Below are 15,579 nucleotides of genomic sequence, written 5' to 3'. Positions count from 1 at the left end.
CGTTAAGCAATTTCTTGTCATGAACTGCTTGATGGATCTTCACCAGACTTGCTCTTTAGCATCATTATAAGGTCCTCTATCAAAGTTGTGCAAATGGGACGCTGGCCCCATGAAGGGACCACTGGAGCTAGAAATAGAAATACCTTTAAATGACTTCATATAAGCCGGTTGATGGATCTTCATCAATCTTGTGGCATCACAGTAATGTTCAAGTGGGGATTTTAGCCCTTTAAAGGCAAGCTAGAGTTTAAAATGGAAAATAAAACTTAAAATGCTATCTTCTCATGACACTCCTCATTAATCTAAATTAAACTTGGTGTGTAGCGTCATTTTTAGGTCCTCTCCCACATTTGTTCAAATAGTTCTGCTTGGTCCCTTTTAAGGGACACCAGAGCTAAAAATAGAAAGTAAATTAATAACTTCCTTCCTTGAAGATTTTCTTTCTACCTTAAAGTTTTTTCTAATGGTAATGTATTTCTAGGCTTTCTCAGCAAAATGTATAAAAATACCTTTAATAAAAATTTCATTTTAATGAACTTTTTAAAGAATGTTCATCAAACTTTGTCAGACGCAATGCTAGATGATCAAGGTCCTCATCAGGTGAGCGGCCTGGGACTTTTTTTATTCCAAATTTCAAAAATACATTTACGATGAAATTTGAAATGCTTTAATTTAGACCTCTGTGGCCATCCCAGGCGAAAAAATCTATGTTCAATAGCCTATCCACCTGTCCACCATTACGCGACTGGTCCAAATGGCTCCTGCACAGGTTGTTCCTTTAGTACTGTCAGGGCAATACGATCTAGATTGTGTCTATGCGACTTAAAAACCTTCCAAAATACTTGAATACTTAATCGTTTCGAAATTGAAATATTTTGGCATCTAAATGAATGACTTAACCACTCCTTGTTTCGAAATTCACTCATTATACCCTCCGATACTAAGTATCCATGTGTAGATCGCATTCTATGCATATCGTCTATACCTCATGGAAGATTTTCCTACAACTTGCATCATTATATTAGACTGTGGTATGGCGTCAAACGGAATTCCAATCCATAACTGCAGATTGACGTATTGTCATCAAACTTGGAATATACCAAGCTTATAGTGAAGACACAGTTTGGGATTTTTTTGGAGTCGTGTCAAAATAAACAGTACACAACAGTTTCCGCTCACTAACTTTAGCCTAGTTTGATATATTGAAATGCAGCTTTTCTAAAGGTACTAGTAGTTTGTAGAACAAGAGCTGTCCGTAAGACAGCGCGCTCCACTATTCGGCGATTTGACAGTAAAATGAATATATGTCTCAATAAGAGACCTCTACTTTAAAAGGAAGATACACCAAGGGGCATAATTCTGTCAAGAACACAAATTAGAGTTGTTGGGATTGTTACAACACATGCAGATGATGATGGTAAAGATATATTTTGAGTTTCAAGTCATTATCTTATATAGTACCAAAGTAAAACGAAGTTTGTTAAAAAATTTAAGTACAAAAGGGGCATAATTTGGTCAAAAATGCACATCAGAGTTATGGGGACTGTTACCATACATGCAGATGATGATGATATAGATACCTTTCAAATTTCAAGTCTTTATCTTATATTGCATGAAAGTAATATCCAGAAAGCGAAGATTGCAAAAAAAAGTTTAAGTACAAAATGGGCATTATTCTGTCAAAAATACAAATAGAATTATGGGGTTTGTACCCACATGTGCAGATGATGATTATAAAGAAATATTTTTAATTTCAAGTCATTATCTTTTAAAGTATCAAAGATATGTCTATAAACAAAGCTTTCGAAAAAAATTTAACATGAAAATAATTTCAAGTATAACAATTTTGTGACCTTGACCTTGGATATAATGGGCACAGCCCCTGCACATACTTTGTTTGTATGCTGGACAATGTTTATGTGAACTTACAGCAAGACATAAGCAATAGTAACAAAGATATGACAGAAAAACAAAGGTTGCCGAAAAATTTTAACCTTAAAAATAACCTAAGTATAACACCTCGGTGACCTTGACCTTGGATAAAATGGGCCCAGCCCCTGTACATACTTTGTTTGTATGCTGGACAATGATTATATAAAGTTACAGTAAGATATAAGCAATAGTAACAAAGATATGACAGAAAAACAAAGGTTGCCAAAAAAACTTTAACCTTAAAAATAACCGAAGTATAACACCTTGGTGACCTTGACCTTGAGTATAATGGGCTCAGCCCATATATATAATTTGTTTGTATACTGGACAATGTTTATGTGAAATTACAGTAAGATATAAGCAATAATAACAAAGATATGACAGAAAAACAAAGGTTGCCGAAAAACTTTAACCAAGAAGATCCCAACGCCGACGCCGACGCGAGTAGAATAGCCCTCCTATTTTCCGAATAGTGGAGCTAAATACCAAGATTGGGACTGCATATTTGTAAATCGGAAAGTCAAGAAGAAGGTCACCATTACTACATTTTGTAATCCCACCGATGTGCTGTGATCTATGGTAACTTCTTGAAAATAGAAATTTTGAAGGACAGTTGAGGGGTAGCGGTTTAAATCCTGGTTTTATGATTCAGTCGATCGGGGTCACTGGTTTCGCATCATTTAAGTCAAAGGTAAAGTCGCTGTTAATTAGAATAGAAAAAAAAAATCGGAAAAAAAAGAAAAATCGGGGACTTTTTATTATTGTGCGGTTTATCAATATCTTACCACTTTATTGAACGCATTTCTTATCCGTATTAAAGCTACTAGCCCGCAGCCTGGGTGAAATTTTTCAACATTTTCATTACCGGCGGCAAGTTTGGCATGGAGTGTATGTATGACGCTGAAAATTGATAGAATGGGTAAAAATAACTATTCTTACATTTGTTAAAAGATTTTCTTATATATTAACAAAGAAGGATTTTACCATGTATTGTCTTGTCGATTTAAACACGTTTCGCAAAATGACCTACTTTTGGACATTTCGGTTTACTCCGTCCATTTACGTCCTAAGAATGACTTCCAGATTAGTATCCCTTCCTGGTGTAATTCGAACGTGTGAGAATGGAAATAGATTTGAGTTTTGACTGCTTTGTTGACAAATAAAACAATTAGATACTGGTAAAAAGCAAGAAGAATGTTGCTTTTTCCATGTTTTCAAAAACGTTGCAACGATTTACTCCTTCTGCACAATATGTTTGGTTAATTGTCTTTGTACCTTGCAAAAATAAATCGTTTTGTACCACTGGTCCACAATACCCAAATTCTATGGAGTTTTGGAGAGATAGAAACATTTTGCCGTAAACGTGCGAACGAAGTAATGGTTTCTGTTTATCTGGGGTCTCAAGTTGATTTTCACCATAACAGGACACGATAACTGAGTGATTGTTTAAAAAATGCATTTTCTAAATACAAATATACGACGTATTGCGCGATGTTATCGTATTTTAAACCAATCATTAATCATTTTTTGTACTAAATGGTATCAAGCTTTAATCCGGGTCAAAAGAGATAACGATGAAAATAAAGATAAATGTGAACTTCTATCAATTGAAGTAAACACAAGAGTGTAGCAACATTGGTATCTATATGCTAACTTAGTGAATAATAAAATGGTTACGTTTTCTTGAATACTGTTCATGTGAGTCTTATTGCTAAAAATAACTTGTGACTGAGGAAAAAACTCGAATACTGTTTCAGAAAATGATTCGGAAGCTTAAACGGTGCTCGGGAAATTGTAAGCGATTCGGACTTTCACTAATTCTAGGTTCCGTGTTATTAGTTTATTCATGGATTTATGTATTGCCCAATAAACTTTCAGATATTGAAATAAGACCGTGTAAGATAGAGAAATTAGATCCATGGGACGAATCTTTGAAGCCTTATTTGGTTGACCCACCGCCACTTAAATGCTCGAATCGCCAGCAATTGATGTTCGTTGATAGTAAAGGTAACTTACAGTTCAATACCACAGTGATGAGGATATACAAACTAGACAAAACGTCACTTAATTGTTCATATAGCATTATGAAAAGAGAAGATGGAGATACGGAAGTGACGTTCAAACCGGAAGTGATGTTTGTGGTACCGGTGTTTGTGAAAAGTCACGTGTTCCGTGTAAAATGCTTCAATTCAACAAAAATTGTTTTGTACGATTACCTTCACTTTAACTCATTTTGGAATGAAGATGCTAAACACAGTGACGACATAGAAAATGAAAACCAAGAAAAACTCAGTGTGATAATATTTGGAATAGACTCGGTTTCGCGGTCGCATGCGTTACGGAATCTTCCGAAATCTTACAAATTTCTACTGGATGAATTCGACGCATACGACTTTGAAGGTTATAGCAAAGTTGGTGAAAACACATGGCCTAACTTGGTACCACTATTAACAGGCCAGTCTCACAGAAACTTTCCATTAGTTCAACATTTGCGAAAACATGTAGATTCTATGCCTTTGATTTGGAACGAGAAAGTCATACAGCATTTTGCTACCTTCTTTGCGGAGGATAGGCCCGATATTTCAACGTTTAATTTTGTAAAAAGTGGTTTTAAATATATACCCACAGATTACTTTTTCCGTCCATATACACTAGGAATGCATAAATTCGAGCCGAAAATTATTGATTATTTGGGGAAACCATCATGGGATTGCTATGGTGTGAAGAATTATTTTGATATACAAATTGAGTATTTGAAAGGCTTTCTTAATAGGTATATCAATAAAAGAAAATATGTGTATTTCTGGAATAATCAAGTATGCCATGAACAGTTTACAACACTAAGTCGCGGCGACGAGTCTTTATTGGATTTTCTGAAATGGGTGAAGTACACAAATCAAACCAAAAATGCAATATTTGCCGTTATCAGTGACCATGGCTACCGGATAGGTGGAGCTTCTTTGACCCATGTGGGCAGGGCTGAAAACAACAAACCATGGCTGATGATTCATGTTCCAAAATTTCTAAAAGAAAAGTATAAATGGTTACATACGACATTGTCTGAAAATACACAAAAACTTAGTACTCATTATGACATGTATCAAACAATGTTAGATTTAATTCAAGATGTAGCATTTTCTGAACAAAAGACGAAGCCTGTCAAAACAGAACTAGTTCGAAGGAACTTATTCCACAATATTCCATTAGAGAGAACATGTGCTGATGCCGGCATTGAAGAGAAATATTGCACCTGTAAAGAAAAGGTTAATATCTCAACAACAAGTGATGTTGTGCTATCAATGGCCAAGTTTCTTGTGAAAGGAATCAATGACATTTTATCAAAGAACAAAGATGTGTGTTGCACCCTTTCCCTCCATAATGTAACAGAAGCCTCGGTTTCGTATTCAAACAGTGATCAAGATAATACACCAAATGGACAAACTCACCCAGGATTTTTTCACCAATTATTCTTCAGAAAAAAGCAAGATATAACTGGTCGTTATTATATACTATTCCATACTATCCCTGGATTCGCATATTTTGAAGGAACTGTTGACTTTTCAGAATTTGGACCGGAAGGAGTCCCAAATGAAATGACAATGATTGGTGAACCATCCCGACTAGACAGATATGGAAACCAGTCACAGTGCGTCCAAGATTCCTTTCTAAGACTATTTTGTTATTGTAAAAATTACAAGCCTGAAACATGATAAAAATCAAATGATAGTTCTTTAATTTGTTGTTAGTTCAACATTCCTGCTGCCAAAACAAGCATATGACAAGGTGCACTAGTGTCAGTTATTCAGAAGAACCCCGAGACGCACTGATTAACTCACTTATCATCAGCTTAGATACCCAAGACAGCTTTATAGACCATATTTCAAATAATACACTCCAACAGGCCCTTTGAAGTTTTTTTAAACACGTCATGGAATTTTTCCTGGTTTGAGTTTATGGTTAGTTGCAGTGTCCATAATCTGCCAAATAAGCCTGCATGGCAGACCCGTTTTTGTGTATTGGGTGAAAGCAGCCTGATACATATTGTTTTTACCTTGGACTTTGAACAACTAATTTTGCAATATTTTGGATTTCTCCTTTGAACACATGGCTTATTTCATCGTTATTGACTTTCATTCCACTGATAACTGCTTTCATTACAAATATTATTATGTCTTATACAAGATCCAGTAGAGCATGCTTAGGAAAATATAAAACCCTACACATTCGACCAAGATCGTTTAAACAATTGGTATCACTGATATTGCTTTGCTCTTGTCTGTTATCAATCCGTGGAGTGTTTTATTCTCCGCGTTATCGTGTTGTTGCTATGTCATTGATAAGATCAAGGAAGATCGGTCAATATTGTAATCAGTCAGTATTGAAAGTATGTTCAGTCACATTTAAGAATAGATAGATAGATATCTTTATTGCCTCCTCATAGGGAGAGTATAATTTGCATTTGATGAATTTTAGGATATTTCAATAATCTGTACCAAAAGGAAAGTGTTCTCAATTCATTTATTTAAGATATATCTTGGTTGCGCAACCAATATAGGAAAAGGGAGGTAATAATAAAATTTTCCGCTCAACATAATAATTGTAATTACACACCTTTGACAAATATAATACAAGAGTTTTAATATTCATATAGTCACTTTGACTATGGCATGTCAAACGTAGCTAAATTATATAATCTACTTTATTATTACTGTATGTCTGTACACTTTTTCTATGTTACTGTTATTTAATGTCGTCTCATTCATATTCTAAGTCTTACCATTGTTATTCTATATGTCGTTATTGTATGTTCGACATTCTTATGGTAAAAGTCATTATTGTTATTCTATATTTCGTTATCATTATTGTATCTTTGATAATATTATTCAGTGTCGTCCCATATATATTCTAAGTCATAACAACAGAAGATTTTAGAATATGAATGGCACGACATTGAATAACAATAACAAACATACAAACGTACTCATTCACTGATATGTATAAATTGTCATTCTACCATTTTTAGCTAAATTTATTAATGAAGTCAAAAATCACTCGTTACTAAATTTGAAGCGAGTTAAGAATTAATAGGTGCAGTTTAAAATAATTCAGCATGTATTTAGTTTACGGTTTATTTCACATGTATTTACATTGATTACATTGATATACTCTTTCGTATATACACGCATGTATGTACAGTATATGTGACGATGAACTATGTTCAAGGCAAGTTATAAATAAAATTTCTTTTCTGTTCTGTACAAAAATAATGACATACATATATAATTTGGCATTGTTTGACAAACATGCCATATTTGACTAAAATAAGTACGCGTAACTAATTTATACTTATGGTCCGTGGGCCAAGGCCAAAAAAATCATGGGCAAAGGTTGAGCTATACCATGATGATACTAGCATTCAGGAACCGTTTATGGATGGATGTCGGTCTTAGCAACATGTCAGTAAACTTAAATGACGATTTTAAAAACGTTGGTGCCCAATGAATACACTTTAGCATTGCATAGGGATAACGCTGATTTTGATGGTAAAAAAGAAATTTATGTGACATTTTGTATAATAAATCTTATCTTTTAATGCCTGAAATAATAAAAAAAATTACTTTGGTTGTCAAATAATGCTACTCTATGTTTTATATACCGAATCAAGTGTAAAACGTAGGGGGTTGATGTACCCCACCCACCACATTAGTACATATACTTACGAGTGAAAAATTAAGAACTTCTAATCCTTTATAAAAGAATAGAACCCTCATGTTTACAATAAAAAATGAATGAATAATTTACCAAAAAATCAGATACTTTTGCACCTTAATGTCAGTTGGACAAACGTATGGCTCTTGTTTCATTTCGCGGTGTCGCGAGTTTGATCCCCGGACGGGGCGTGTGTTCTCCGTGACGATTTGATAAAAGACATTGTGTCTGACATCATTCGTCCTCCACCTCTGATAGTTCATGCGGGGAAGTTGTCAGTTACTTGCAGAGAACAGGTTTGTACTGGTACAGCATCCAGGAACACTGGTTAGGTTAACTGCCCACCGTTACATGACTGAAATACTGTTGAAAAACGGCGTTAAACCCAAAACAAACAAAGGGAAAGGCAATGCTGTTTTAAAGTTAATTCAGTTTGCTGGTATTTCTGTAATCATTTAAAAAAAGTGAAAGAATTTTCAAAATCGGATTAAAAATGAGGAAGTTATGAGCATTTAAATATTTGATCAAAATGGCGGCCATTTTGTTTCCATGGCAATAAAAAACAAAATGACGGAATTATAAAATTTCTAGACACGTATTTGAATTGTATTTACATATTTCTGTAAAATAATTTATCTACTTTTTGCAGCTATAATGAAAGAAATTACTATGCTTTACATCTTACACTGAAGAAACATATAAAATTAATCTATTTAAAAGGTTATTTGCTAAATTAAGAATTCAACAGTGTGTAAATGACGTCATAAACACATAAAATGGCTGCCTCCATGATCAGTAAATTTCTTAAATTTCAAATGCCATATCTGTTTCAATAGTGGTCCGATTTTAAAAATTCTTTCAGCGTTATAAAGGGCTTGAGTACGGCTTTCATATAAAATTAACTTATTTTCAGGCTTTCCTTGTCCTTTACAAACTTGTGACTTCATTTTCGCGAGATTCGCGACGGATATGATTCCGCGAATATTTGTATCCGAAAATGTCCACGTCTTGAAAAATGCGAAATATATAGAGATTGTAACTAAAAAATACAAACTTCAAGGTAGGCACTATCTATTTTAGATATATGTGTAGCTAACTGCGTCAAAGAACAAAGTCTTAAAAAATATTTCAGATATCATTTTCAAAAAAAAAAGAGTTATTTGAGCTGAAAAAATTATCCTGCGTAAAATATTTGGAAAAATGGTGACAACTCCGCTATAACTTTATTGTAGGCTTAGGTGACTATGTACATAGTACGTCATGCAAAGCATGCACATTTTACCTCTAGGCACGAAAAAAATCATACATAATTAGAAGCAATTACGATAAATATCAGCACTTTGAAAAGTAAAACATGAAAAGATCAAATCATTTAATGCTGTAAGGAAGTGTGACATTTTTGTGGTGAAATTTGTCTACAAACAGACGATTTGTTTTTAAAATGTTAAAACCCACAGAATTTCACAAGCTATTGCTGGAAAGAGAATGATCTCTGCTATCCATATATATGCGTCAAAGTATGGGGAAAATATCTAGAAATATGAGAAAATGAAAGAAAACAATTTCAGGACAATCAGATGCATGACTGTGTTATCATGTATAACAGGTGGCATAGATAGCTTACTGGTTTAAAATGGACAGGACGGTGTTCACTCAACAATTTCACTGTATAAACAGATTGTTTCCCTTGTGTAAAGAGGGCTTAGGCCGGATAAGTCTCTAAAATATAGTATTCGCGAATATTTCTAGGTTTACAGTAATTGTCACATTTCATTAATTCGCACATGTCAAGCATACTTGGGGCAGAAAATATGCTCTCCCCGTTATATCCAAAACACCATCGGGCGTATGTATTTCACAAATTATCTGTCCTGGTGCCTTACCAGTGTAATTCTTGCAAAATGCTCGCCTTTACAATGTAGCATTACAATCACATATTTCTGATTACAAAAGAAGTATTTCTATTGCGTCCTTTATAAATTTACGAATACCCTAAACCTTAAGTTTTACAACATTTCGTTTTAACATGTTCTTTAAATTTCAGCGTAACATATAGAGAGCATCCAAACTCCTTACATAGATTTTATCACCAACTGTGTTATCACTATTATTTAACTTTAACATAATAAACTCGTTCTCATTCACCCAGCTGTAAACCGTCATTAAGCATTGTTAAGTTCTCCTGTCGCACGTAGTTCGTTGCTGTTCTTGTCAGTCAGTTTTTCTTAAAATAATGGTTTATATTAGATTGCGGTATGTCGTCCAACGGAATTCCTATCCATAACTGCAGACTGACGTATTATCATTAAACTTAGAATAAACCAAGCTTATACACGGGTGGTAAACGCGCAATCCAGTTCCCACTGGGAATACGCTTCAAATGGGTTGTGCTGGCGTTGCACATCAATATATACAACATGGAGGTAGGTGGGTTTTTGTTTTTGTAAATAATGACACATTTACGAGTGTTACGAAAGAAGTAAAATGCTATTCGACACAAAAATGAATGAAGATCATATGTGTGAAATACCAACTTATTCATTTAAAACTCCGCTCTATTATCACGAAAACTCTGCTGGCTCGAACTGTCAAAAAAGTATGGAATCATGAAAAGTGCAAATTTTCTAACTCTTGCGAAGTGTGACGATTCTAATGATCAAACACGTTAAAAACAGTCATGAATATTACATACACTTGAATGAAATGTTGATTTGGGGAGGATTGGCAAAAAATAATCGGGAATGGGGTTGCGCCCCGGGAATGGAATACATTATATGTATTATGATTATACGAGCAACTCCATCCCCGGTGCGCAACCCCATTCCCGACTCTTTTTTCTTTTTTTTTTTTTTTTTTGGTAATTATGTCCCCGTAAGCAGGATTTGAAGCAAATAATTTTGATATTCGTTACTTAGTAACAGTTGAGTTATAAAAAGAAAAATCAGATGTCCTCAGATTAGGCATATGAGGTCAGAAACTGCCATTTTTGTTGATTTCATACTTTGTTCACACTTCGTGTCGCCTGAGGTTTTTGTGATTATGGAGCCGAATTATAAATTACAAACAAAATATTTTACACATATGATGTATTATCATGTTTGTGTCGAATAGCATTTTGCTTTTTTTCGAGAAAAATTATTCTTGTCTCATGCTAAGCAAAATCATAACTTCACATACCTCAATTTTGTCTTTTTTCTACGCGCAACCAGACGTCGCGCAACCCATTTTAAGCGTATTCCCAGCGATAATTGTATTGCGCGTTTACCACCCGTGTTATAATGAAGACATATTTTGGTATTGTTTTGGAGTCATAGTACAAAACAGTTTCCGTCTAGTTGGATATATTGCAATACAGCTTTTCTAGAGGTAGAAAAACCAAGGTTTGGACTGCATATAAACCAGAAGGTCAAGAGGAAGGTCACCATTACTTCAGTTTGTAATTCCACCGTTGTGCTGTGGTTTAAATAAAGCGTCGATCTTGAAAATAGGAATTTTGAAGGGTAGTTGACGGGTAGCGGTTCAAATCCCGGTCTGGACTGTATGTATTATGATTCAATCGATCGGAGACAGTGGTTTCGAATAATTTAATTCAAAAGCAATGCCGCTGTTAATTAGAATAGAAAAACATTCCGGCAAATAACCTTAGTTAAGACTGTCATGCAGTATCGCTAAATTAGGAGTTTATAGGTGCTAAGTTTAAGATCAAATGTTGAAAAATAGTTTCTTGGCGTTGTTGCGTTTCTTGCATTTATTTTTTAAACTATATATATGTATGATCAAGTTAAATTTGAGTGAAAAGGGTCAACTAATTAAGATCCAGTCTGGTTTTATAAGAATGGTTTCCGCAGATATCTGTATGATTTATTTTCTTAAGACTTGGGATGTCAATATAGGTATGACTCTCTCATAAAACATAGAACTGAGTCATTGTATTTTAAGCCATAGATCAGTTCAAATCTTAATTTTAATGTCTCTTGAAATGACATGGTCATTAAGCCTACTTCCTCTGTCAAACAACTCAGTGCAGCATAAGGTTAACTGTCTCTCATAAAAAAAAACATATTCGAGATATTTACCAGCTCGCATGTGCAAAAAAAAAAAAAAAAAAAAAAAAAAAATTATCGGGGACTTTTATTATTGTGCGGTTCACTTTATTGAACGATTTCCTATCCCTATGAAAGCTACTAGCCCGCAGTTTGGGTGAAAATTTTCAGCATTTACATTTCCTGCAAGTCTGGCATGGAGTGAATGTATGACGCTGAAAATTGATAGAGTAGGTAAAAATAAGTATTCTAACATTTTAAGATTTTCTTTTATATAAGCAAGGAAGGATTTTACCATGTATTGTCTCGTCGATTTAAACACGTTTCGCAAAATGACCTACTTTTGGCTATTCCGGTTGACTCCGTCCTTTTACGCCTAAAATGATTTCCATATTAGTATCTCTTCCTGGTGTAATTCGAACGTGTGAGAATGGAAATAGATTTTAGTTTTGAGTGCTTTGTTGACAAATAAAACACATTTTTTCATTCAGATGCTTTGTAATTGATCACTCTGGCCTTCGGCCTTCGTAATTAGATTACTACGCATCTGAACTCAGAACCGTGTTTTATTTGCCAACAAAGCACGCAAAACTAAAATCTACTGATAAGAAAGCAAGAAGAATGTTGATTTTCTCCACGATTTCAAAAACGTTGCAACGATTTACTCCCTCTGCACAGTATGTTTGATTAATTGTCATTGTACCTTGAAAAAATAAATCAGTTAGTATGTACCACTGGTCAATTTCACACTTCCCAAATCATGCCATGAATTCATAGTTTTAATATCAATTGCAACGTAGCTAAAAGGTAATGCATACTGTCCATGTTAAACAATTATTTTGCCGCGTGGGTTTGAAACTCATTATCAACATTTAATTTTTATTTCATTTTTGCATTAAAAAAATAGATTCCTTTATGTGCTCTGTGACAATACGATAGAGATATATCTGTCTAAAGCCGATGTGGCAGATGAGAATGTTTTAGTATCATATCAAAGATGATATTAATTAAATGCATGCACTTAAGCGAACTATGACCACAATATTATGTTAAACAAAGACAAATATGCAAATACAAACCATCAAAGAAAGAAACGAAAATATGGGAACAAAAATGAAAACGAACAGGAAAAAAAAAAAAAAAAAAAGATCTGAAAAAAAATCCTCATGAGGATTCGAACGCACAAAACGATTTGCCTATGTCAAATTGTCATCTACATTTTACCTAACTGAGCTATGTTGCAGTTTATTACATAGTCGTTTCTATTCCCCGTTAAGTTACAACAGAACCGGAAACGTCAAAATCTTTTCCGTACACTGACGCCTGAATTTCATATGATATCGGGTGTGTGACGTCATTTAATTTGTATCCGCGTTGCATTAATTCTTTTATTTAGTTCAGTATTGTCAATCTTATTCAGGCTATCGAACAAATTCAAAATATTTACATTACCTTTATACGTGTAGATACGTATGTAATAAAAGGGTTATTATCCTTGCATCAGGAAATATGCATTCGCTGTTTCAGAACTCGCGCATATTTCCTGATACCACAGGCGCTTGAAGCTCTATCAATAAATATATGCATTACCATATCCCACCCACCTAATATACAATGAAATAGTTTTTGAACTTCTGCGTATATTGAGGATATAATAAGGGCTTATTGCAAAATGGAAGCTATTTCACATTTTCATTTTTTTTTCTATCAAAATGTGCAGATTGAAATGTTAGAATGTAAGAATGTTGTAAATTTCTCTCAAAGGGCTTGGTATGGTTTTCTGTAATTAAATATTTTGATAGATAAATAATGCTATATTATAATAGATCTACATTTACAAGCAAGTATTTGAACGTTATTAGCGTTTCTAGTTGTGGCGTCACTGTTGACGTCATTTATATGTGAAATACTGTATAACGCTAGAAAAACCGTGGTATTTGCTATAAAATAAAAAAAAACAATATCCGCAATGGATAAACTTCCATTATTTACATGGTCATGTGGAAGGAAGAGTTATCTCTCGACGGTCACATAACAAATAAAAAAATTACCTTGTTTTCATGGGACATGTTCGACAAATAATTTCGTTTAGCAGAATAGAACTCAGATTTAGCTTTTTTACATTCTTCATTAAACCAAAGAGACTTTTTCTTTTTATGTTTACTATCTTTTTTTATTGTTTTACCAAAACAATTGTAAGAAATGTCATGGACCGTGCTAGAGAAGTTGTTTATACACTGGTTAATGTCAAGTTCACCAGAAAATAATTTTTCATTTAATTCATCAAAAACAGCCTTTTTGTTTGATAACAATTCAAGGAATGCTTCTTTTTTTTAAGTACCCCACACAATTTTATCATAAGTACATGAAGTAGAGACCGTACCATAGCTCCTCGCATACTTTGATTTTTCAAACTAAAGTGATTTTTACAAGTGCACCGGTTACGATAAAAATGTAAACAACGGACTCTGTCTATAGATGAAACTTTGAAATGAATGAATGACAGTCGATCTCAGTCATAATACTGATTGACAGTGAATGCTAATGACTCCATGTGTTGCAGAAAAGTATTTAGTTTGTAACTGTAATTTCCCATCAATTGAAATCCTCTCAAAACTGGTAAAATAATTACTTATATTTGGACAAATCTCATCGTCTTTGCCGTTCGGCAGCTGCAAAAAGGGCAAATATAAAAGATTCAGTGTAAGTAATATTTCACTGGTACTGCCAGTTAATAAGTTCATACTCTGAACAACACGTCAGAGAAATTTGGGCAGATTTGACCAATTATGACGTTGGCAGCATTAGATTATATTTTTTCTTTACACAAAAATTGCCGTTAGGTAACAAAGCGAATACGCCGATAATCCGGAGTTCACCGATTATTGTTCCAGTTCACGCAATGTAATCCAGCAATTAAACTGCATAGCTATTAGGTACTGCTGTTATAGGGAAGTGGTAGAGTGTCTGCCTTAGGGGTGAGAGGTCCTGGGTTCGAGTCCCAGTTAGAGCTTAACTCTATTTAGATTCTGCTAAAGCATAGTTTTGCTGTTAATAGACTGTTCCAGATGTTCTAAATTTTTAGCACACAGTATCATGGATCAGTATTTAGCAATCCAGATCAAAGTTGAATGTTAAATCAAATGCACCCAATTAGAAAATATTGACTATATTATGTCCCTTTGATGTTTATGCTCTCCATGTTCAAGAAGAGTTACATTTCCTTGATCACAAAATTTTCGTTATCATGAAAATATTAAATGCTCATAACTCGGCACTTCTGGTTAAAATATTGTCTATATTTCTGTTTTTGAGAAATATATGGACATTTCTCTTCATTTCAAAGCTTTTTAACTTCAAACCTATGATTTGAAGAACTTAGGTACTATCTCTACATGAAGGTTCAGTATTTAGATTACAAAAACAGTCAATAGAATAGGTCACCGGACAGTGATCAGAAAATTCCGTTACGTCTAAAACACACATATCATTTATAAAACGAAAGTTTTCCGGACTAGTGATTAAATAATCCACCAGACTAGACACTGGTCTGTTTCTCAACAATGCATGGTAAGTACACTTTCCCCCTTCAATCCTACCATTAACAATAGCTAAGTTATTTTCCTTGCATAATGTCAGCAATTTTGACCCAAAACTATTTACGTTATTATCTTGTTACGTCTCAAAGGAAGGAACGAACTGATATTGTATTGCGGTATATCAAGAAACCGGTTTAAATGTATGTCACTAATATAATCTGCCAGGTCACCTGTGCAGGAATTCAGGTCACCTTGGAGATACACTTGCCCGAGGTCACGGTATTTACGAATATCATTATTTAACAACTCAAAAAAGTCTGTTTCAAATAGTGAATTAGTATTTCGGTACATACTTG

At 34.1% G+C, this 15,579-nt stretch overlaps 1 protein-coding gene across 1 annotated transcript in view; it reads left to right on the top strand.

Moving 5' to 3' along the window:
• Positions 1–2,847: 2,847 nt before the first annotated feature.
• The window catches only part of LOC123523750 (uncharacterized), a 24,664-nt gene continuing 11,932 nt past the window's right edge, over positions 2,848–15,579 (top strand). The window contains exons 1-2 of the mRNA XM_053539865.1: positions 2,848–2,851; positions 3,811–5,578. Of these exons, the coding sequence (XP_053395840.1) occupies positions 2,848–2,851; positions 3,811–5,578 (1,772 nt within the window). The remainder of the gene's footprint in view (positions 2,852–3,810; positions 5,579–15,579) is intronic.

The sequence above is a fragment of the Mercenaria mercenaria genome, chromosome 3, assembly GCF_021730395.1.
Source record: "Mercenaria mercenaria strain notata chromosome 3, MADL_Memer_1, whole genome shotgun sequence".
In the NCBI taxonomy this organism is placed as follows: domain Eukaryota; kingdom Metazoa; phylum Mollusca; class Bivalvia; order Venerida; family Veneridae; genus Mercenaria; species Mercenaria mercenaria.
The sequence above is the reverse complement of the archived record's forward strand: the minus strand, read 5'-3'. Positions and strand labels throughout refer to the sequence as shown.